The sequence below is a fragment of the Anabrus simplex genome, chromosome 1 (assembly GCF_040414725.1).
Source record: "Anabrus simplex isolate iqAnaSimp1 chromosome 1, ASM4041472v1, whole genome shotgun sequence".
In the NCBI taxonomy this organism is placed as follows: Eukaryota; Metazoa; Arthropoda; class Insecta; order Orthoptera; family Tettigoniidae; genus Anabrus; species Anabrus simplex.
The window spans coordinates 35,145,445-35,171,610 of record NC_090265.1 but is presented as its reverse complement, the minus strand read 5'-3'; the positions used below and the strand labels follow the sequence as shown (position 1 = coordinate 35,171,610).

The 26,166-nt window shown below is 38.3% G+C and overlaps 1 protein-coding gene across 1 annotated transcript in view; it reads left to right on the top strand.

The window, feature by feature from the left end:
- LOC136860498 (D-ribitol-5-phosphate cytidylyltransferase) overlaps window positions 1-20,504 on the top strand; it is a 33,575-nt gene extending 13,071 nt beyond the window's left edge. Inside the window, exons 5-6 of the mRNA XM_067138761.2 lie at window positions 1,244-1,476; window positions 20,203-20,504. Coding sequence (XP_066994862.1) covers window positions 1,244-1,476; window positions 20,203-20,436 — 467 coding nt within the window. The 3' untranslated portion in view covers window positions 20,437-20,504. The remainder of the gene's footprint in view (window positions 1-1,243; window positions 1,477-20,202) is intronic.
- Window positions 20,505-26,166: the final 5,662 nt, after the last annotated feature.

Genomic DNA, 26,166 nt, shown 5'->3' with positions numbered 1-26,166 from the left:
GCGTATTTTGTAAACAAACTTTTCACCAGCTGCTCCGATAAGGTACCCCTAATTGCTCAATATTTGTCTCTGTGACATGTGTGAATATTATTAGAGAAGTTAGGAATCATAATTCACTGTTTAAAACTTCCCTTTGACATGTATAATTATCAGTAGTCTCCTACACGAAATTTCCAAGTACTGTTTCCTCCTCATCGTCACTCTCATCATTTACCACTGCTACATCATCTATTTCATTATCAATGCTGCTAATACTGTCATTACTACTTCCGACTAAACGTTCATCTGAATTATACAATATTCCAAGCACGTTACTGTCAGTCAAACCACGGCTGAGCGTGGCGCGCCACACGGACTGATAAAGCTGCAGCGAGACTGAAAGCAGCAGGACGAAACTGAATGAGGGGAATAACACTTACTGTATACGAAACAAATCAACTGGATACATATTTCAGATGAAAGGTCGAGACATAGTCTTTCAAGCGAGATATGTACCATGAACAACTGGCTCTCGTATCGTATGACAGAAAGCAGCACTTGCTGTTGCCTACACAGAGCGCTCGTGGAGAGTTACGAAAATATTACGAGCTGAGAAATAAAGACGAATATAATAAATAAACCGCACTCTCAATGTACAAATAGAGCAAAGAATATCACGCGAAAAGACAAACTTCTCAGATCATCATTTCTTTATTTTCTTCTGTGGGAAAGAATGAAACAAACAGACTTTTAAAAAAAGCAGAAATTAGTGCTCAGACTTACTTGACAAATAACCTTGCAAAAACAACTACATTATAACGATTTTAAATTCTTATTTACAACACTGATAAACCTGAAAATGTCTTCTTGGAAACAAAACAATTTGCATATCAATAACTACAAAACTCTTCGCGCTATAGTCGTAAATGTGAAACCATGTATGGGTCTATACGACGTATAGAGGTCGGCGGCTACGGAAGAAAAGAGGGTCTATACCACGCATAGAGGTCGGCGCTGAGGGGTTAACATATGGCATTACAGTTTGGTTCTTGGCATTTGAGTTCTCATATTCCTGATTTGGAAATAAGAAAATCTTATATCATTAAATGTACCTGACACAAAATACAGTACTTCTAGGTCTGATGACCTTTAGAAGTTGTTTTGTTAAATCTTTTGCATCATATTTTTTTTAATTTGTGGACCATATTGCCGTGTGCCGGTAACCTAAGGCCAGTAGTCTAATCCAATGATCTTTCTTTTCCAGAAAGGATGAATCAAGTGTGTATTCTTGCTCCAGAAGAAACTGAGACTGTAAGGCTTGTAGCTGAAACTCTTAGTGCAAAAGTTTCAACTGTACAGAGGATTCTTATCACAGCTGATGCATCACACCGAAACCTGAAAGAGACATTTAATACAGTCATATTTTTTCATCTCCATGAAATAGATCAAGACAGCCAGTTGCTGAATTTTGCAGCTATGTTAGATGTGGAAAAAGAGGTATGTGTGTGTAAACAATATTTAACATTAGACACACTGCATGACATTACTAATGACCTACCCTGGCTTATCATGGGAGCAGTTTTGAATTGGTGATGATAGGCATTATGAGATTTCTTCAAAGATGAAATTAGTTGTTTTTCTTCCTGATATGTATTGTAAAGTCCCTCAGAGCAGAATTTTCTGGCTGCCTGCCAGTTCACTAGTCCTTTTCTCTCCATGCAATATTTTAACCATTCCTTCATACATGAAAATTAAATACTCTAAAGGGTATTTTTATGTAGTAAGATTATTGATGTGAATAAACAGTTCATTTTGATCAAGATTAAATTACTACCAATAGTACACACATATTATTTAAAAGTATTTAAAAGTATTCTTGTGCCTTCTGTAGTAAGTCTTTTATTTCCAGAGAGAGCAATTTTTCAATCGAAAAGGCTTTCTCCCTTTTGGTTTTGCGATATATTTATGATATTGTACGTAATGTAAAGAAAATACTCTCATTCAAAAACAAGTACGGAACCTCCAAATCAAAGACGTGTTTAAGTGCTTTCACTACATTCTTTGTAAGTATAACTGGTCTTCCAGAAACACATTTCTGTGGAATGAACTCAGCACTGCTTATGATGTATAGAGGGTATAAATTTGTCATGCTTCACAGTAGATAATCATTCACTGAGGAGCTTGGGATTTTCTAGTGGAAACCTAGAAATAATTTTGATTTTTCCTGTAGAAACTCCAATCTATTGTCACAGTAAAAACATAAGGGAATGTGGAATGAAAATATGTGTGGAGAAGAGTAAGACTGTAGTGATGATGAGAGGTAATAGAGAAGGAAGAGGAATATTGATGTAAATGGAAGACAATCAGAAGTTGTGAAAAGCTTCAAATATTTGGTGAGTATACTTACGGAAGATGGGAAAATAAATGAAGAAATTGGAAAGAGAATCAAACAATGTGTGAGAGGTATAGTATGGAACTGGGACGTCCCAGAGAAATGCAAGAAAATTCTGTACTCGGTGTTTTACACATCGGTTTTGACATACACGGCAGGCACATGGACGACAACAACAACAAAACATGATGAAGGCAGAATCCAAGCAGCCGTGATGACATTTCCTTAGAGCAATAATTGGGAAGACTCAAGAGATAAAATCAGAAACGTAGAAATCAGAGAAAGAATTGGATTCCCTAAACTGCAAGACAAGATAGAGGCCAGTAAGCTGAAATGGTAAGGACACATGGCGGGAATGGGAGAGGGTAGATTTCTATAGCAAGTATGTATGGAGAAAATAATACGAGTAAGACAATTGGGAAAGGCCCAGAAAGAGGTGGATGGATATGATGAAGAAGAGTACAGAGAAGAGAGGAGTAAAAAGATCATCATTTCTTCGCTCCAGCAAGCCGGGTGCGGTTGTGTACGAGTCTCCTCCAGTTCGTTCTATCCATCCACAGATGCTGCTCATATATGCGACACCAGTTCTCATCTCTAATTTCAAGGCCCTTCATTAATCTGTTTTCCCCAAACATCACGAGGTCTTCCTCTTGGTCTATTCCCAGGAACATTGTGGTCAAAGTATGTTCGCAGGGTCCTGTGAGGGTTCATTCTTTTCATGTGACCATACCATTGCAATCTCTTCACTTCTAGAGTCTCCAGCAAGCTTCTTTCCAATCCAAGCTGTTGTTGGATATCCACATTCCTTATTTTATCAATTTTTGTTTTTTGTAGACAATAATGGAAAAACTTCATTTCTGTTGCCTGAAGACGACTCTTTGTTGGTCCAGTAAATGTCGCTGCTTCCAGGCCATTCATCATTATAGGTACTAGATATATTTTGTACAAGCTGATCTTGGAAACTAACAAAAATGTTTCATCCCAAAGTATTTGACGTACAGCGTGATAGAATTTGGAAGCTTTCTGTATTCTGTTACTAATCTCTTGATGTATGGTATTGTCTGATGACAGAACACTACCTAAATACTGGAAGTTGTCTACAATATCCATCTCCTCATCTCCAATTCTTAGATGAACAGTTGGAGAGTTTCTACTCATCACCAAGCCAACTGTCTTCGTTTTGCTGATTTTGAGACCAAAGGTTGTAAAAGCTTCATGCCAGAGATCTAGTCTAGTTTGTACTTCTGCTTCTGTCTCACCCCATACCATTACATCATCAGCAAAAACCAGGGCATTAGTTGTTGGATCCTTTCTCTTAACTTCTTTTAAAACTTAATCCATTATGATTATGAAGAGAAGTGGTGAAAGACAACTTCCTTGCTGGACTCTACTCTTCGTTTCAAACCATCCTGACCTTCCGTCCTGGACCTGGACACAACACTTGGTTTCATCATATAATCGTTGTACTCGTGCTATGATGTCATCGAGCACTTTCTTATGTCTCAAACATTCCCATATATGTCTGCGTGGTACATGGTCGTATGCTTTCTCGATGTCCAGAAAAACATTTTACCTTTCTCCGAATACTTCTCATAGAGCATTCTGGTGGCAAAAATGAGGTCTATAGTTGATCTATGAGGCCTAAATCCATGTTGTTCTTCCTCTAGTGTAGGTTCAACATATTTTCTAATCCTGCTCTCAACGATGGATTCGTAGATTTTGAGGCCATGTGACACCAGAGTTATACCTCTGTAGTTGGTACATGTCTTTCCATCACCTTTTTTCAACAATGAGATGATGACTCCTTGCTTCCAGTCATTTGGTATTACATTCTCTTTCCAGATTCTATTTAGTACCGTGTACATCCACTGTTGTCCTGTTGTAAAAGTAGAAGAAATATTGAAGGAAGGAAGGGAGCCGTGGAGAAATAGAAAACCGTGGAGGTCGTTGATTCACAACCCGACCCAGAATGCTGGAAACTGGAAATGAAGAAGGGGAGTTGGTTCTCTGTAGTTTTAAAATATAATGTGTACCATGCCCAACTTACTGGTGAAAAGATATTCCAGAATCCTTGCGTCGATTCATACTGCTATATGCTGCAGAAACCTAAATCACGATTTCACTTATTTAATACCACTGTAAACACTCATACTAGTAAGTCAATAAAAAGACAGTAGGGGGTTCTGCTGAACCAACATTCTGTTTTATCTGACACAACTTGTAAATCGTGGAAAATTTTTATGAGTGAGAAGGAGTCAGAGAAAAATTCTGATGATAATGAAATTAGTATGGAAAACATGGACAGTATGTTGCCTTTGCTGAAACAAATCCTTGGATGTGCACATGCAACTGATGAAGACTTAAGTGAGTGGTTTGCCCTTGATGATCAAGTTGAAGTGACTGATGAAGACATTGTCAGCATTTTTAATAATGGTGAAAAATGAAACAGAACAGAAAGAAAACATAGTAGAAGATGGTAGTGCAAAATAACTCCCAATGGAGGATGTAAATCCCTTGAAGCAGCATTGAAATTCGTGGAGTAAGAAGAGCAAACCTCCAGCACTAATAATACGTGACATGATGGCATGATAAAGACAATTGTCTATTATAAACTTTGTTAAACAAATTTAAATACGTGTCAATATCCTTTTATTCAGTGGCGGTGGACTCTCAGAAGCACATTAGCACATAAACATCAGGTTCTAATGCATATTCATGCATTCATAGACTATTTAAAATTGTTTCCTTTGTTTTGACCTAATTTTGACAATTGATTTAAAGCATTTGACTTATATCGAAACTCTGTTATATCAACAGCTATTCGTTCTGACAGTGCAGTGAGCACGATGGACATTGTGCTACGAGCCTGAAGACTATACACATGCACAAGCAAATGTCATGGTTTAGGTACAGGTATTGCATAAGTGAAGAGCACGGTATGTTATGTGCCTTTCTGTCTAAAGCTACCCTCCAGTCAGAGATAAAAAGACAACTATAGTATTAGAGTTGTCTGCCTCTGTGGTGTAGTGGTTAGAGTGATTAGCTGCCACCCCCGGAAGCCCAGGTTCTATTGTTGGCTCTGCCACGAAATTTGAAAAGTGGTACGAGGGCTGGAACGGGGTCCACTCAGCCTCAAGAGGTCATCTAAGTAGAGGTGTGTTTGATTCCCACCTCAACCATCCTCGAAGTGCTTTTCTGTGGTTTCCCGCTTCTCCTCCAGGCAAATACCGGGATGGTACTAACTTAAGGCTAGGCTGCTTCCTTCCCTCTTCTTTGTCTATCCCTTCCATTCTTCCCATCCCCCTGTTTAGCATAAGCAGGTGAGGCCGCCTTAACGAGGTACTGGTCTTCCTCCCCAGTTGTTATTCCCGACCCAAAGTCTCACGCTCCAGGGCGCTGCCGTTGAGGTGGGATCCCTCACTGAGTCCGAGGGGAAAACCAACCCTGGAGGATTAACGGATGAAGAAGTAGTATTAGAGTTACTGTTACTGTTAGCCGCAGCCTTACAGAAGCTACTATTGCGTTACATTGTTGGAAGATTTTGCTAGTAATTCTGAACAGATGTTTGCAATCATGAGAACACCAGTGACTTCAAACGTAAAGTGATTGAGAAATTTGCATGTTTGAAGGACAGACTGATTGTATTCCTAAAAATTTTTGAGAATTCCTAAACTAAATGCTATTACTGAAATGAGCACGATCTGTCATCAGTTGTATTGCGTGCTAAATGTTTTTGAGGAAAGTGCTGTCTGTAATTTCCAAAATGAGGTGCATTAACATGTGAAGATAATGGCAGAGACTGTTGCGGTCATTTTGGAAACAATTATGTATTTAAAAATTTGACCAGTAAATGTGGTACACCTTATTTCTACGCCTTTTGTTATACTTAGATGAACTTCATGCTATGTAAAAACTTAGAATAATGCTTGCACCCTTTAATGTTTGCTACAGTATAGCATTGTAGCAAAGTTGAATTTTAGTTTTGTTGTACACTTACAGATTCATCTTGGATAAAATAGATCCTCGGTTATAGAGTTTCTATCATATTATGAGTGGAGAAATAACTGCACAAGGAACTTTTAGTGAAATGATTTAAGTATGTTATTTTTTACTGATTTGCATTACACGTTGGTGCATTTGAGACATGAACAAAAATGATGTGAACCCCCTGAAAATTTTTTCGTGAGCCGTCACTGCTTTTATGCTCAGATGTTTAATCCTTACCCCAAGTTCTCTGTGTTGTCTCTACTATTACATAAAATCAGCTTCATGGTCCGTATCGCACTTCAATAGATTCACAATTAAGTATTTAATTTATTTTCCACCTAGTCGATACAATGATTGCTTAAGGCAATTTTTAATGGTCAAAAGTGGTACATGTTTCGTATATTATCAACATCTTCAGCCACATAACACTGTTTAGATGAAAAATATATAAAATTGACAAAGTAATGCTTTAGAGGAAGTGTCCTTAAAAGGATCTTGTCTCTACTATTCGTATTTTAAATATAATTTTTATCTTAAATGACCTGTATTCATCTTTCACGATTTTACAGGTAGCGCTTGCTTTTAAATGATGTAGTTAGGTTATACACGTTTACAACAAGCTATACTGGAGCAAATAAATGCAATATGTGGAATTTAAGAAAAATTATTTTGCATTATTATTATTATTATTATTATTATTATTATTATTATTATTATTATTATTATTATTATCGCATACCGATTGATTTCGTTAATAATTTCAGTGTACAAATTACCGCTAAAAAGCAATTGAAAAACTCTATTCAGTCCCTGGTTTCATACCTCGTGGTAGTTTGTAGGCTGAAACCACTGTAAACGGCGATTTCTTGAAATCTGGATCTGTTGATTTATAACTGTGCCAGCCGTCAGCATCAGGTACATGTTGGGTTACGGTACACAAACTGACCATCGTCAATTCACTTTTAGGTATCGTGAAATGCTATTAGATAAATTCATTAGGAGCAGAGGTGCGAAAATACTATGGTTTCGTGTGTTGCCTGACATATACGACATATGTATATGACTAGAAGAGCACATGGCAACCATGTTTGTTTACTATCGCTTGAGCTTTCGTGTGCGTGAGTGGACAGCTGACGGCTACACTGCCATCTAAATAATAGATTTTTGACTGACTGTCAAATAGTATCTGGATTCTACAAAGTTCCACGCGTAACCAAAAGATGGCAGTACAGTATATCATTGTGTATTTTGTCGACTAAGAGACGGCATTACAAGTAACAACTCTCATTATTGTTCCGTATTAAAGATGACGTTAGGCATAGATATCAAGGATATCTAACTTTCTTTTCAATGAACAAGAACAACAAAAACTTTTTAACATGAACCCTAGTATTCCGAAAGCCAGAGCCTTGCAAGTGATAAAAATCATTGCTATCCGTATTGAAGATACTGAATGTAGGATGCTAAAAGGTTAGTTTTTTCCACCTATTCAGTGCATATAAATTTTATAAATTAGGAATTTATTATTGATTCCACTTGAGACATGTTTCGCCCTTCATTGAGGGCATCATCAGTCAAAATATCACCTCAAGGTAAAAAATCAGGTAACTGGTTAGTAGTTGACATGTACAAATTAATACATATTATTAATACAATTACAAAAATTAAGTATGGGAAATAGTTGTACAAAAGTGATGGTTGAACATATAGGTTTATAGATGAAAAGTCAGCACCAATGCCTAAAATTAACATAGTAGAGTTCGGCAGTGGTGCTCTGGAGAAACAGTTGACGCAATATAAGGAAAATAAAAAGTTAAAAAATATTTACATTAAAACAATTAAGGGAGAAAAGGTGTAGTGTTCGGCGTCAATGTTTGTAACCAAAAATGAATGTCAAAGGTTGGTAACTATACAGTATTTACATTGTTCAATTGAACAGTTGAGATAAAGTTTTAAAAATATTTACATTATAACATTCAGCGTAAATGTTTGTAATAAAAAGTAATGTCAATAATTGGTAACTATATAGTAATTACATTATCTAATTGAATAGTTGAGAATTTACAAATATATACATAATTACACAAGAGCAGCTGGTGTGCAAGGATAAAAAATTTTTAGTACCAAGTGCGTCCTGATGTTTTAGAGGTTGGAAGAAGGAATTAGTATTGACATTTCAGAAATATGTAGAGCAGTTTATTTTAGTTAAAATCACCGGGGGTAGGGAAATATTTCATAGGCAAATGAGGTTTTATAGGCATCAAGCTGGAAGTTTTTCCGTTGCAGTGCCGAGATCGGTACGGAGACTGGTCAGTGTGGATGGAGATTCATGGGTATTCCGTGCGTTTGAACGGCAACAATGGTGACAGTTCTTAGTGGGTAATTGTTAGTTATATGGGTAATTGCTAATTAGGAAAATGTTGCGGGTTGAAACTTTCGCTTATTCTTTTAGTTGACTTCTGTAGCATCGAATGTGATGTGAAGACATCGGTGTGAAATGCCGGTGAGACAAATTGATATTGTTCCGTGGAATAAAGTATGGCGGACTTCGGGATGAAGTTATTGTTCTTTTCTGGTCTGGTGAGATAGAATAGAGTTGCTTGTGTTGTGAACTGCTGTGGAGAGATTAGAATGGCGCCATTGCTAACCGCATGTGCGTATTACCGACGGAGCCTCCTTCTTAGTCCACCAATACTCATCATCAATTACCTCTCAGCGACACATCAGATAACTTCCACTGCATACAATACAACTTTCAACAACACGCCGGAACCCAGCGCACATCGGCACAAATATGGCGTGCCACTACGGCTCCTCTTCGCAGTCAGAATGAGAAGATGCCTCACCCCAGCTTTAAAGCTCTGACTCTGCAGTTGCCGTATACATTCTAATCTCTCCACAGCAGTTCACAACACAAGCAACTCTATTCTATTTCACCAGACCAGAAAAGAACAATAACTTCATCCCGAAGTCCGCCATACTTTATTCCACGGAACAATATCAATTGTCTCACCGGCATTTCACACCGATGTCTTCACATCACATTCGATGCTACAGAAGTCAACTAAAAGAATAAGCGAAAGTTTCAACCCGCAACATTTTCCTAATTAGCAATTACCCATATAACTAGCAATTACCCACTAATAACTGTCACCATTGTTGCCGTTCAAACGCACGGGATACCCATGAATCTCCATCCACACTGACCAGTCTCCGTACCGATCTCGGCACTGCAACTGAAAAACTTCCAGCTTGATGCCTATAAAACCTCATTTGCCTATGAAATATTTCCCTACCCCCGGTGATTTTAACTAAAATAAACTGCTCTACATATTTCTGAAATGTCAATACTAATTCCTTCTTCCAACCTCTAAAACATCAGGACGCACTTGGTACTAAAATTTTTTTATCCTTGCACACCAGCTGCTCTTGTGTAATTATGTATATATTTGTAAATTCTCAACTATTCAATTAGATAATGTAATTACTATATAGTTACCAACTATTGACATTACTTTTTATTACAAACATTTACGCTGAATGTTATAATGTAAATATTTTTAAAACTTTATCTCAACTGTTCAATTGAACAATGTAAATACTGTATAGTTACCAACCTTTGACATTAATTTTTGGTTACAAACATTGACGCCGAACACTACACCTTTTCTCCCTTAATTGTTTTAATGTAAATATTTTATAACTTTTTATTTTCCTATGATTGCGTCAACTGTTTCTCCAGAGCACCACTGCCGAACTCTACTATGTTAATTTTAGGCATTGGTGCTGACTTTTCATCTATAAACCTATATGTTCAACCATCACTTTTGTACAACTATTTCCCATACTTAATTTTTGTAATTGTATTAATAATATGTATTAATTTGTACATGTCAACTACTAACCAGTTACCTGATTTTTTACCTTGAGGTGATATTTTGACTGATGATGCCCTCAATGAAGGGCGAAACATGTCTCAAGTGGAATCAATAATAAATTCCTAATTTATAAAATTTATATGTATTGAATAGGTGGAAAAAACTAACCTTTTAGCATCCTACAGCCAGAGCCTTACCAAAGATTCATAAGAAGAACATTCCAATATGCCCTATCATAAACTGTAGAAACAGCTCCACCTATAAAGTATCAAAATTCATTCAAGGCTTCCTAAAAAAAACATTACGTATTCAATAATAAACATCCTTTAAAAAATCCATTCACTTTTTGCAAAATTTTAAACAAGTTTAAGCTGCGACCCAATCACTCAATGTGCTCCTATGACGTTGTAAATATGTACCCAAACATCCATATCAAAGAAACTGTAAGAATCATCAGTGATAATATCAATAAACACAACGGCCTTAGTAAGATGGAAATTGAAGAATTCATGAAGATATTAAATTTTGACGTAAGCAACAACTTTTTCTCTTTCAATGGAAAGTTTTACCAACAAAAAGGCTTAGCAATGGGCGACCCTCTTTCTGGCATCTTAGCAGACATTTATATGGACACAATAGAACACACAAAAATTATAACACAAATAAAAGGCGTATGTTTATGGCTCAGATTTGTAGACGATACTTTCGTAATTTTCGACAAAAATGTCACTAATAGTGACGAGATCTTGGAGTCCCTAAACAAAATTGATCCCAATGTTAAGTTTACTAAAGAGGATGAGGTTAGGAACTCATTAAACTTTTTGGACTTAACTATTACACGCGGACATAATACCTTCGATTTTCGAATATACAGGAAACCTACACAGTCTCCCTTAACTATTATGAATTCATCCCTACACCCCAAGTCCCAAAAACAAGCCTCTTTCTATCATTTAATTTATAGAGCTTTAAAAATTCCTCTTTCTCCCAACAATTTAAAAATTGAATTGAAGTACATAAGGAATCTTGCTCAACTCAACGGGTTTAAAATAGATATGGTCAACCGTTTGATTAATAAAATCAAAATTAAATTGTCCACTAATCTCGTCCCAGAAAAACCTAAAAAAACTAGTTTCGCCACATTTACATATAACAACCCAGCCGTCCATCAGATCGCAAATACTTTAAAGAAGCACAATATTAATATAGCCTTCAGGACAGTTAACACCAATCGAAACATATTTTTTAACCACAACAAGGTCAATGTGATTTTTCTTATATCGGACAGACTGGCCGGAGCTTTAACACGAGATATCTGCAACATTATAACGCTCAAAAACACAATAAGTACTCAGCAATGAGCCAACATATGAGAGAAACGGGCCATCACTTTACATCCATAGAGAAAGATCTTACCATCATCAGAAGCATAGGTAAAGGGAAATTAATGAATGAACTGGAAAATCTACACATCTTTTTAGACCAAACCTACAATAAAAATAAAAATCTCAACGACGTCAATGAAATTAAAAATCCTTTGTACGAATGAACACCTAGATTAATTAATATCGTGAATTCAGATCAAAACAAAATCCCTCAATTATTTAAATCTCCACACTCAAATGCTTCATCCACCATGCCAAAAGTTAAACCCGCCCATATCGCTTCTAGAAACTCCCCTCCAGCAACAGCACACACGCCCATAGACCAGCCTACCCCCACTCTCCCTCCATGCCCCGCCCCTCCGTTACCGCACCAGTACAACACCAGGAGTAGAAATGTTGATAAGACAGGCGCTGCCGGAACAGACAGGTCCATCTAGTATTAATTGAACAAGTAAGTCATTTTACAGTTAAGAGGTGTTAATTTAATACATTTTATCACAACGCGTGCTCTAAATTTTTAATTCAATATTACTTTTCTACTTCATTACAGATATTCTTAAGATCACTCCCAAACACCAAGCAACACATCAACGGGAACAATATTCATACAAGTCTGTATCGAGTGTCTAGGATGTTCCTTCTCAATTAAGCAGCAGCCTAAAACTATGAAACAGCTTAATATTGTACTCTTGTCAATTCCTTGACGTTACATGAGACCCAAAGTCAAGACGCTAACAGTTTCATTCACAACGTTCTTGACCAGTCTACCTACAACAATCGGTTTTTTAAATCTCCGCTTGTGCATGACAACACATTTAAATATTAGTTACGACAAGAACATGAAAATGAAAATCATGGGTCAAATAAGCCACAGTTTTAATATCACCCTTTCTCAAGACTTATGATAAAAAAAGAAGTTCCATTTCATTTTATTTTTGAACATTTTAAGTTAACCAGAATAGAACTGCCAACTTAAAACACATTTAATTTAAATTTATATTTTCAATCTTGACCAACCTACAAGCAACAATTAGTTCAAATCTCCACTTATTGTTGACGACATCCTGTCAACAGACACGGTACGTCAAGAACATAATATGATATAGGGGTCACATAAACCCCGATGTGTAATTCTCTACCAAAAAGATCCGTTTTAGTTTAGGACATTTTTCATATTAGATAGATTAGGACCAAAAAACTTAACTGTATTAACTTATGTTACCCATCTTAAGAGTTCATTAATGTTTGTATATATTGTATATAATGTATATATTGTATATAGTGTATATATTGGTATGTTTATATTGGTTAAAAAGGTCCCCAAACCTTGACCTAAAGGTTGTTTACAGGCTGCAGATGCCCAAAATAATGGGTGAAACATGTACCTGACCTAAATAAGTCTACATAAAATCATGTAAATAATAACCACATTAAACGTGGAAAGTATTGAATAGGTGGTTTTTTATTAAATTATCCTTGATATCTATGCCTAAGAGACGGCAGACGAGCGGTGCGCGATAAAATGTCATGTCGGGTCTCCCAACATGCGACCGGAACGGGAATATCGTAATGTCGGGCCTCACCCGACAGACGAGTGGTAAGGGTTAATTGTATTTTACAGTGAATGTAAATATCAACTGTGTGAATAATAATACATCTATAAGTAATTCACAATATTATTTTTTCTCCTTCCCTTTTAACCGCCATTCCCGGTAATCCGATGTACCTCTGGCCTGCTCATATCGCATAAGTGGGACTCGACTGTATGTATCTTAACCATGTATATCATGCTGTTTACGTGCACCATGTGAGTAACTTGCCCCCAAGATAGCAATGCATGAACATGTTCATTTTCTACATGACAACAGCACTGGAAGCGAATGCACGCGATTACGAGATGAGGCGACTACAGATGACTTTGATTCAAGCGACTACGCTTGACAGGGGTCGTCCACTGCAGGCGACTTTGCGCGGCTGTCAATTGGCATCTGTACTCCGTACAGGTCTGTGTGTGTTTCCGTAGTAGACGTCAAGTTATTAAACGTATTAAATAGTCTTTTTTTTTGCTAGGGGCTTTACGTCGCACCGACAGATAGGTCTTATGGCGACGATGGGTTAGGAAAGGCCTAGGAGTTGGAAGGAAGCGGCCGTGGCCTTAATTAAGGTACAGCCCCAGCATTTGCCTGGTGTGAAAATGCATTTAAAGATAAAAATTTCATAATGTTCTGTATTGCAATGTATCACAATTAAATTGAAATAATAAATAAGGTAGTTCAACCTATTCAATACAAGGCTTTTTTTCCCACGTCTTATATTAATTGTATTGAATAGGTTGAACTACCTTATTTATTATTTCAATTTAATGGTGTGAAAATGGGAAACCACGAAAAACAATCTTCAGGGCTGCCGATAGTGGGATTCAAACCTACTATCTCCCGGATGCAAGCTCACAGCCGTGCGCCTCTACGCGCACGGCTAAATAGTCTGTGAAATGGATGATGATGAGTCCCTACCTGACAAGGCGTCGGAGGAAAAATCGCAAAAGAAGACATCGGTGCTGGGTAAACCCAATACTAGCTAAGAGGAATCCAATGGGAGAATTCCATCATCTGCACCCCCCAGAAGTTCTGTGATTATTATCGGATGTGTCCAGAAACGTTTGACTATATTTTGAATGCAATAGAGCCAAAAATAGCCAAAACGTCAAACTTCAGGGACAGTAACACCTCAGGAATGTTTAACTATGACTCTAAGGTAAGTGTTATGAATAGTTATTAAAAAGTGTTGATTTTTTAATTTTTTAAAAAATTTATATTTATTAAAGAATCAAAGATCGAATTAAGCATGCAATTTAATTTATCAGTGTAACCTACAAAAACGAGAGAAAAGCACACAATCCATAAGAAAAAAATTATAAAGGGTTAAACAGAAATATAAAACCTTTAAATCTAATTTGAAAAGTCTCTAAATATTGTTTTCAATCATACTCTTTTAGGTTATTGTTTCCACTTAAATTTCCTTTTCTTAATTTCATTTTCATTTTATATTACAACAGGAAATGTATATGTTCCCGTATTGAAATTATAAAAATAATATATTATAAATAATAATAATAATAAAGTTATTCATTTTATGTACCACTAACTACATTTTTATGGTTTTTGGAGATGCTGAGGTACGGGAATTTGTCCTACATGAGTTCTTTTACGTGCCAGTAAATCTACCAACACGAGGCTGATGTATTTGAGCACCTTGAAATCGGTGGCGGTTCGTGCATGAAGCTTTTGGGCGCCACTCCGCCGCCTTTTCAAAAACATTTCATGTTATTTCTCTCTGTAAATGATTACACTTTAAAATGTACCAAGGCTTTTTTCCCCCACGTCTTATATTAATTGTTACCAGAGATTCATTCCAAAACATTTTACAAAACAATGAATTCCATTATACTGACTATTTAATCAATTCAGTTCTATAAAGAAGCTAAAATAAAGATTCAAAGATAACCATAACGTGACGTTACTATTTGTAGGGTGGTCAAATTGTTAAATAAGTGGTCATGCTTTGAAATTTGAGCGAGGAGATAGAAATTCGGGAGTGTACTGTTTGTTTTCAAGAATGTTGTTATTATCAATTGTGATTGTGATCAGTGAAACACTGCAGTGCTATAATAGTCAGAATTGCATTAGCTGTTAGCCTGTTAATTAATGTGTGTTCATAAATGCCATTGCAGTGTAGCTAATTAATTCGTTAATGTAGTGAAAGCAGATTTCTATTCAGCCGGTGTCATCGGATTATTGTTATTATTATTCATCTAAAAGTATTGTGGTGTTGGTCAGTGAAAACTGGACCGATTGGGGAGGGGAAAGAGATGGCGGCACAGCCCTGCCAGAGTAAAATGTCATGAACTGCCACTGCTTGTAATACCACAGGAATGAGCCAGAATCGAATCTGTCAAGTTGGACTCAGAAGGCCAGTGCTCTGCAGTCTGAGCTACTCAGTCCAGCATATTATATAAATAAATTAATTAATTACTTAAATAAATAATTTAATTAGAGTACTTACCGTCATCAACACCCACTTCCTCTGCAACCTTCGACCATAGTTTGCGTTGTAAATTTCGAGAATGATAGCGTTTATCTTTCATATTCCATAGTGGTGTTCTTTCACAAAACGCATCAACTTTTCACTATCTACATCCGTGACAAATGTAGTAATGATAAAAATAATGTTGCATATGACGACAACAGACAACCGGATGCTTGCACGAACTGTGGAGTATAGGCGACTACACGTGGCAAATACCATTCGAGTGGGATCCATCACTTGTCGCCTGTTATCGCCTATAATCGCGTGAGTCAGCTGCTCAAGATTGCTTGCAGTGGACACGGTTCTGTTACAATCTTTGCTTTGGGATCAGTCGCGCTAGTACGCACGTAGTCACCTGATCTCGTAATCGCGCGTAGTCACTTCCAGTGGACGAGCAGCCTAAGTGAGTGTAGATGAAAAGAGTAAAACATCTTTGGATTTTGTCTTTGTTCCTCAAAACAGTAGCAACGTGCTTTGGCATGGATTCCACCACTTTTGCTCAAATACCTATTCCTTTTCTTTTCATCTTGAAACCACAGCTTGATAAGTGACCATGCTCTATCCAGTTGAGACATTCTCTTCTTACAAACGGCTCATAAATTTTCAACGGGGTTGATATCAGGTGAGTTGCTGGGTGAAAGGAGCTCTTGAATGTTTTTTGGATGTGTGACATGATGCAATAAAAACACTATCACCATGTAGAGGAAGTTTTTGTGACTCAGGCACCACCCTCCTCGAAGGATTTCTGTGTACTGGTCACTGTTCATGGTACCCTTAACAGGGTTTGAAGGTCCTGGTCCCTTATAGGTAAAACATCCCATGGACATAACTTTTAGTGGATGTTTAGGTGCTTCCACAGTCCAGTCTGTATTTGATTTAGCTCAGATCAATAGCTTTTTGTGCATTGTTTCCATTAGAAGCTGCTTCTTTGCTGGTCTATGTACTTTTCTTCCTGTCTCTGACAGTCTGTGGGGAATTGTACATTTCACCCACTCTGTCGTTAATCTAAGTTTAGGTCAAGAGCTGAAAGCATAGGGTTTATTTTACTCCTTCTAATGAGTAAACGGTCTTCTTTTGATGTAGTCTTGCGCTTCCAGTCACAATTTCCTTCCCTTGGTTTATGGACCCAGTTTCTGGGTATTAATTCAAAATAGAATTTTTCTTAGCCACACCAACACCACATTGTGAAGCCACTTCTCTTTGTGTCATAGATGTATTCTCAGCTAACTTCACAGTTTTTTAATATTTCTGCACAGTGGTATCCATTATCAATTTGCAATACAATAACACAACACAATACTGAAAACGTATAATCTTATTCTGAGATATTCAACTAGTGGCTTTGTTATAAATAATGTTAACAATAATGACATTATACACCCATAATACAATTAACTTGAAAGCGAATGCATGAGTCTTCCAATATTAGTTATAATAAGTCTCAGAAACAACTGTGTTCAGATTAATTTGCATGCTACTTTAAGAAGTGTGGAATTACGTAAGGCCATGGAGCTAGTTACAACTAGAGGATTGTGGAGGTAGTTAGTTAATTCACAGAGTCTTACGACTGAACACTGAAAGGCATAATAGTCTATAATGAAGATGTATGTATCTTGCTATTACTATTGCCCATAGACGTCTGGCTCCATGGCTAAATGGTCGGTGTAGTGGCCTTGGATTCATTGGGCCCCAGGTTCCAATTCTCGGCCGGGCCAGAGATTGCGGCCATGTTTGGTTAATTTCTCTAGCTCAGGGGCTGGGTGCTTTTGACTGTCTTAACACGTTGAAGACCAGCCCCAGAGATCGTATTACTGTGACCAGCGGTTGTTGACGGGCCATGGAAATCACCGTTTTTACGTACTGGCTTCGTTTTGTGCTTGTTGCACTTTCTGTTAGCTAGAGTTTGAACTACTTGACATTTCATGGAGTAGTGGGATCTTCGATGTTAGTGTTGATATTTTCTTCCACTTTTACGAGCATTGTAACCATGAAAACAATCTATAAACCTGGGTGATTTTATACACTTAGAGACAGTTTTCAAGATGGTGCACCCATGGCAGCATGCCTTATGTGACAACAAATATTTCAACATTTATACGCATTATTCCTTATCTGACGATGTGCAACATGGGTGACATGCCCTGAGAATTCTCATAGTTTCTCAGTCAACAGTAGGTAATAGCCGGCAGTAGGTGATGGGCTACGAGAATTCTCACTTTAATGCACTTCATATTTCCTTGATCATTGATATAGATGTGGGCAAGATTATGAGTTAAAAACAGTGTAATGTTTATGACAGCTATCACTGCATCTTTCTTTCTTTCTTTCTTTCTTTCTTTCTTTCTTTCTTTCTTTCTTTCTTTCTTTAAACTTTTATGTAGTTAACAGAATAATATCAGATATGTAGAGCTATTCCCTGGATCTCCAGTGCAGATATTAACGTGGCACAGTGGATTCAGTTACTGATAGATACCAATATTTGTGATTAATCCTTTCACTCCGGTATAGCGAGTATGGCGGCGTGACCCTCTGGACGCGAGCAGCGAGTTACTCACCGAGCCCACTGTATGGAATACTCCTCTCGCTCCACTCTCCCTTCTGCAGTCGTCCCCTGACGTAAGGAGAGGACAGGCAGAGTTTTAAAGTGTTTTATTTGATTTGAAATGCATATTAGGTGAAATTCTTATGATTATATTTTTAGAACTTTTCACTCTGCTAGCATTGTCTACTAAACTTTTCAATCTGGAATTAGCTGCGTCGAACTTATGTTTCTTCGGATTCAAGTTCTCCTTTTCCAATTTATTCTGCTTGATGGTTTAGGCACCTAATCTTCATCCTCACTATCTTCATCTTCATTCGAATCGTCAAAGTAGACCGACCTTTTAGATGACGAAGAAGTAACTTGAGTAGAAAATGTGCCTGAAATAGAAGGTGTGATCGAAGTCGTTATCAGCAGAATCAGATGATAAATAACTCATCGTCATCTTCTTCAAAGTCACTACCCAATATGAGGGCAAGAGCTTCCTCCGCAGTTATCTTTCCTCCGTCATCAGGACCTTCAAAATTTCAAAGCGATTGAAAGCTAAGTGAAGAAGCACAAGCACGTCAGCACTGGGAATCAACTAGGCGCGAAGTGAGTAGTGTACCAGACATATTCCTTTTATCTTCGAACTAGTTACTCCTGTCATCTGCTGATCATAGCCTTAACTCAAGACTCCAAACACAAGTCACGAGAGACCCCCAAGGCCGAACTTCTCCAGCAGTCTATTGTAGTGAAACGGAAAACAGCCGAAAGACACGTGACTTCTACAGCAGTCGACCAGCTATGAAGCACGGATCTGGCACGTCTGCTGCAGCAGTCCAGCGGGTACGCAGCACAGTTTCCACCTGACTGCTACAGCACTCGACCGGAGTGAAAGGGTTAATTATATGCAGACCGGTTATCATAGGTACCAAATGACAGTGAATTGGATATTTCTAAAGAGGAACAACTAACACTAAATGGGGAGTAACCGTAAAGCGAGATCCTTGCATACTTGGATAGAATAAGTACATGAAAGACACAAACAGGGCATTCCTACTACACTGTGCTGAGAAAGTCTATTAAATGGAGCCACAGACAATACAGCTTTGAAAAATATCACACCATACAGACTGCTAAGCAACCTAGTGACTACAGGTTTCAAGTTTCAGGTTGATATCTTGAGTACTTTTCAAGTTACAATAGAGTGAGTACAGCAGTGTAATTTTTTTCGTAGAGGCTTGAACTCTCTGGTTAACATGGGGTAGCAGCCTTTGTTTGGGGCCTATCGTCAATGTGTTAATGCACATCTGTATTTACATACTAACTATTAACTACCAGAGAAACACACAATAGTGAATACATCCTTCTACTTTGGGTTGATGTCAGAGGGGCATTTGGCCTTAAAATTGGGTGTAATCGATTTTAATGCTGGCTCCAGATAATTGGGATCAGGCCAGGAAAAAAAGAAATCATCGACAGGCCTATCAAAGCTGTTGACAACATTATTTCAGCCAAATATTTCTTTAACTGCCTCCGTGGCTCAGGCAGCAGCGCGCCGGCCTCTCACCGCTGGGTTCCGTGGTTCAGATCCCAGTCACTCCATGTGAGATTTGTGCTGGACAAAGCGGAGGCGGGACAGGTTTTTCTCCAGATACTCCAGTTTTCCCTGTCATATTTTATTCCAGCAGCACACTCCAATATCATTTCATGTCGCCTGTCATTCATTAATCATTGCCCCAGAGGGGTGCGACAGGCTTCAGCAGCTGGCACAATTCATATCCTCACCGCTAGATGGGGGCTTCATTCACTCCATTCCTGACCCGGTCAAATGACTGGAAACAGGCTGTGGATTTTAATTTTAATTTCTTTAACTAATTCATTAAGTTTCAAAGTGAATGACTAGCTCTATACTCAATATGTTTTTTAAGGTGTACATGTTACTACATGGTGTAAAAATGTCTGTCTGTGCAGGGTTTGATTGTACATGTGATTGAACATACTAATGCCGATGGCATGCAGAGCATGTCAGTGTACGACCTGCATCACAGCGGCCGTAACATGGCTCGTCATTACGAGAAGCTGCACAAAGGAGTCGTCGTGATCCATTGTCTGACGCCAGGTGAAGATCAGAGATTGGCAGAGTTGGTAACTAGCCTTGTATTAGCAAACAGTACAACCTTTTCAGGTCAGACCCTTTTCTTATGAACACTGACTGTAATCCATAATTGATGACATGTATTGGTGTGAGACTGATACAAGAAGAAGTGTGGTGTCCAGGAGAGGGAACAGAGACGACAATTTAAACCAAAGAGAAATCATATTGGGGAAAGGGGCCGTACTTCTAAGAGCTTGTGTTTTATACCTTACCTTTCCTGTCTCTAATTGTTATTGTGTTTTTGCTGTTGTTGAATGTAATAATGTAAGCATTATTTGACAGCTCACCATTTCTCATGTTTTTAAAGCATCGTGAAAGATCTGATAAATGTTTTGTTTTACTTGAGCATATTATATGTTCGGTTTAATTTTTCCTCACTTATCATCATCATCATATGCAGTGTCCAGCTGTTGGCGAGGTCTGCTTGGAACAAAAGCCTCTCCATCTCTTGTCTTCTCACCACTTCTCCCTTGTCACTCTTGTCCAGTCCTCTCCTCTCCTCTTCTCTGTATACACTCTTCCACTCCTTTTATCCACCTGTCTCTTGGTCTTCCTCTTAGTCATTTTCCTGTTATCCCCATTTTCTGCATCCTCCTTGGTATTCTTTCCTCTGTCATTCTCTTCATGTATCCATACCGTCTAAGTCTACATGCCTCTATCTTGTTCTGTAGTGTCTCTTCTTTTATTATATCTCTAACCTTTTCATTTCGCATCTTATCCATTCTTGTCACTCCTATCCTGCTTCTCAGAAATTTCATTTCATTTGCCTGTATCCTAATCACAGATCTCTGCCTCATTATCCAAGTTTCTGCTGCATACATCAGACTAGGTACATAGTATGTCCTGTATATCACTCTTTTGCTTCTCTGAGGGACATCCTTGCTCCAAACCAGGCTTCTGACACTTTTCAGGAATGCTCCTGCTTGTCTTCCACGTTCGATTATTTCCTTGTCATTTCTTCTACTTTCCTCTATGATACTTCCCAGGTACTTGAAACTCTCTACCTTCGTAAGCTTCTCCCCTCCAAGCATTATTCCTCTTGTAGGTGTCTCCTTTTTTTTCTAGTTGTGATCACTGTCTCATTCCTTTTGGCATTAAATTTAATTCCATATTGTTCCAACTAGAGCCTCCGTGGCTCAGACGGCAGCGCGTCAGCCTCTCACCGCTGGATACCGTGGTTCAAATCCCGGTCACTCCATGTGAGATTTGTGCTGGACAAAGCGGAGGCGGGGCAGGTTTTTCTCCGGGTACTCCGGTTTTCCCTGTCATCTTTCATTCCAGCAACACTCTTCATTCTCATTTCATAGCATCTATCAGTCATTCATAAATCACTTTGGGAGTGGCGACCCCATCGTACTAATAGCCTATATCTGCTTCATTCATTACATCCCTGACCCGGTCAATGACTGGAAAACAGGTTGTAGGTTTTCATTCGTTTTCATTGTTCCAACTCATCTTCTCATGCATCTAACAATTCCTTCCTTTTCTCCCCAGACTAACAGGTCATCTGCAAACATCATCACTTTCATTTTTTTTCTTCTCTACTTTTCCTTGCCACTTTTGTCATCTCATCCATTACTACAGTGAACAGCAAAGGTGAGAGAGCACTTCAATCAATCAATCAATCAATAAATAAATCAATCAATCAATTAAACAAAAAATCACTCACTACAGTTCTGCATTTAGGGCAGTCGCCCAGGTGGCAGATTCCCTATCTGTTGTTTTCCTAGCCTTTTCGTAAATGATTGCCAAGAAATTGGAAAGTTATTGAACATCTCCCTTGGTAAGTTATTCTAATCCCTAACTCCCCTTCCTATAAACGAATATTTGTCCCAATTTGTCCTCTGGAATTCCAACTTTGTCTTCATATTGTGATCTTTCCTACTTTTAAAGACACGACTCAAACTTATTTGTCTACTAACGTCATTCCATGCCATCTCTCCACTGACAGCTCGGAACATACCACTTACAAGTGATTAATCTCATTTTTTTTTCCGTATTGAAGTTTCAGTATATTATAAAATACAATTTGTTTATTGACAACCACCTGTTCAATATCATACAATCCTTATGATTAGGATAGAATTTGTTTTACATTAGTTATTGTGGGACATGTTTCACTTGGTTGTTATGTATATGAGATTATCCCATCGAAGTCTATTACTTACATATATTTTGTATTTCACTCAGTTATTATACTTAAACAATTCAGAAACAGTGAACATTAATATTGCTGAAACGTTTTTAAAGCATTTTACTAAGGAGAACTTCTATAATGTTCTTAATATTTTAACCTCTTTAAGAGTTGAAAGTTGTAAACTTAGCGTCGTGAAAACACAGCTGTAATATAATTGTTAAAAACATATTACTTAAAAGCTTAATAATATATACAGTTGTTCAGGATCCTGATCTTGCTTGGTAAGATAAGTGGCTGATGATGCTTGTAATACAAGCAAAATATGTCCCACAATAACTAATGTACTTGAATCAAGTAATCCTGGTGAGGGTCCCAATACACTGGAACCATACTCTAGTTGGGGTCTTAATCCACTTTTTATGCTCATACCAGTCTGTTCTCTCTCCTCCTACTTTCATCTTTCCTCATGGTACATCCCACCACACTCTTTATTGTCTGCTTCTCGATACTTTTTTTTCTGTAAGGCTTCCCCTACCTTGTTTCTGCACACACATCACATGCTTTCTCAAAGTCCAAGAAGGCCATCAGTAGATCTTTATCCTATTCATATTGATGCTGTTGTAGTTTCTTATTGTTCCTCTGGGATCTTGTTGTCGATTTCCTCTGTTAGTCTTATCTTCACAAGATTCGTCAGAATTTTGAGGAAGTTGTTCTCTAGCGCGATTCCCCGGTACGAGTTTGGCTCTTCCCTTGTATATCATTCTAATTTTCGAGGTTTTCCAGCTCACCGGGATTTGTCCTGTATACAGACATAAGTTCATCATGTTCGTGATTGCTGGGATTAAAACTTCCAAGGCTGCTTTGATGTGCTTGTTAAATATCCCATCCGGACCTGCTGCCTTCTTGTTTTTCATTGTTGATATAGTGTTTCTAATTTCCTCTGTTGTAAATCTTCTGATGTCATCGTATTGTCTTGTTATTTCATGAGCTTCGTTGACCCTTTGTTGGTTTAGGATGTTCGTGAAGTGAGCCTCCTAGATTGGCATCTCTATTTTTCCCATTGTCTGTGACTGTCGTGGCTTTAGAGCAATGTAGGGGTTTTCTTTTGCTTCTTCTACCATTCTTCTAGCCTCGAGTTCTGTGAAATCATCTCGTTTCTTCTTTAGAAGGTTTTTATATTCTTTTCTGAGTCTGCTATATGTGATCAGGTCGTCCTGATTTTGAGTGCATTCGGCCACGTGAAGGGCTGATATGACTCTCTTTCTCTCTGTATAGCATTGTTGATCGAACCATTTCTTTGCCTTTCTCTCGTTTATTGTGGAGGTTGCGGCTTTGATTATGTCTTATAGTGCTGTTGCAGCAGCATCTAGGTCCTTTTCCTGAATCTTGTTTTCAAAGATGGTAAGCTTGTCTCCATTTTCACGTATTTTATTCACGTCTATCTTTCTGGAGGTTCTTTCATATGGTTTGTTTCCTGTCGTGTGCCTGTAGACTCTTTCAATTTGAAAGTAGTTGTCACTGGACAGTGTTTCTTTATTGGTGTCACCACGTTGGAATATAACACCTTATGGTCCGTTACTTCTAGGTCGTTGCCTTTGTACAGGGTTATGTCTATGGTACTGCTAACATTATGTGCGAAGTATGTATTGTCTTTTCTCTTACTAACCAGTGTAAATCCCTCTTCAGCCATCATCTGTAGTAGTTCCCTACTTCTGCAATCATACATATCTAGCCTACAGTTTAGGTCGCCCGCTATAATAATACTTTTTCTCGTGGCCGTCTTTCCTAGAGCAGTCATCACGATTGCTATGATGTCTTCAATCAGGGTCAGTGGTTCGATGTATAGGCCTACGAAAGTCACTCTCTCGGACTCCATTATTATGGTGTCTTCTTGTTCACAGACGCAAGATGTTCTTCCTATCGTTGGTTTGTAGAAGCAGGATATTCCTTTTGTAGGTCTTCCCCTCGGTCCTTTTTTTGCAGGAATATGTTTTGAGTAGAAACCGGGGATTTCTATATTGTCCGTCGCGAAAGTCTCTGTCAGGATGAGTATGTCATGGCTTCTTAGGAGCTTGCCTTCAGTTAATTCTAAGGCGCTTTTAAGTCCTTCAACGTTCCATAGTAGTAGGTTAAGCTTCGAGTTCTGCACATCTGCGTAGGGGACGAAAAAACCTGTACCTTCTAATTATATGGCCCCTTCAGGCCATTCTTCTGGATCTGTGATTTTGTGAAGCTCGTTTAATGGTATGCCTTCTTTGTAGGCTTTTAGGGTTCCTTTGGATTTTATTTCCTCACATTCTATTATTTCCATCACCTTTAGTTTCCGGAGGTGTAGGATAAGTTTCTCCGGAGTGGAGTTACAGTGAAGGCGTCCTATATAGAGCCACGCTTTGCGTACGGCTGCCTGAAGTGGGCCGTCTGTTGCGTCCGTTTCTTGTTGGGGTTGTTGCTGCGTACCCACTACTATTGGGGTCATCTTCTGTTGATTCCCTCGGCGCTTCCTTTTTGCGGTCCATGTTTGGTTGTTTTCGTCGCCGATTGATTCGTCAAAGTCTACTTCCTTTTTGTCGTTGTTTACTGAGATCTCCTTGTCTCTCTTGTCGTTAATTAAGGCTCTTTGTATAGTTAGCGTTATTTCTTTCGGTTTAGTTCCGCTTGGTACATTCTCAGTTGTTTATGCTGTGGTCACGGACCCAGCTAAGTGTGTAATTTGGGTTCTGATTTTCTCATCTATTAAATTTCTTAGATTGTTGGTGAGATGTTCTATCATGGCTTCCATTTTTTGTATTCGTTTTCGGGAATTTTTTTCTTCCAGTTTATTTTCAACTTCTATTTCCAACTCACTTGTTATCGTGGGTTGTTGAGTATCGTGTCGTAACTTTACTGTCTATGCTGAAAGAGTTGGCCCGGAGGCTGCTAGGTATCGGCTCTGTTATGTTCCTGCCAGAGTAGTTGGGGGAATGGCTACTTGGTGTCGCCTCCTGACTGCTGTGAATGCTCCATTGTCCAATAGGAGTTGCTAGCGTCTTATTCCGACATGCTGTTTCTTGCTTCGGGTCGCTAGATGTGGCTGGTTGTCCTATTGAGTAGAGGAACAATTTGGATTCAGGAAAAGCCAAAGCACCCTACATGCAGTCAAAAACCTCATAGACATCGAGGAGGAAATAAGATTCCCAAAAGGAAAATTCCACGCAGTATTAATCGATTTTACAAAAGCGCTCGACAATCTCAACAGGATAATTGGTCCGTTATTGGACATTATAAATTTTCCAGCTAACTCATTCCTGGTTGCCAGCGTTTCGCCCTCATGTGCTAGGGTGGGCTCATCAGTTGGTACCTAGCACACCTACCAATACGCTGGCTAGTACATACCGTGGAGGCCACTGCGTAGGCTAACTGGAGCCACCGGCAGTGCCAATGCACTAAGAGACTTTGTCTCATCAGCAAAAATTGATGCCTGCTTGGCCATCAGATTATATAGATGTTGATTCCCATAGGGAATCTGAAATATTTCTCCTGAATGAGTAAATTTATAATTTTTATTATTATTATTGATATATACAGTCGTATCAGCACACACGTTTGTGCTTGCAGTGCGGTTCCGTAGTTAAAGCTGAACGCTCGTTAGTACTCGACCAACAGC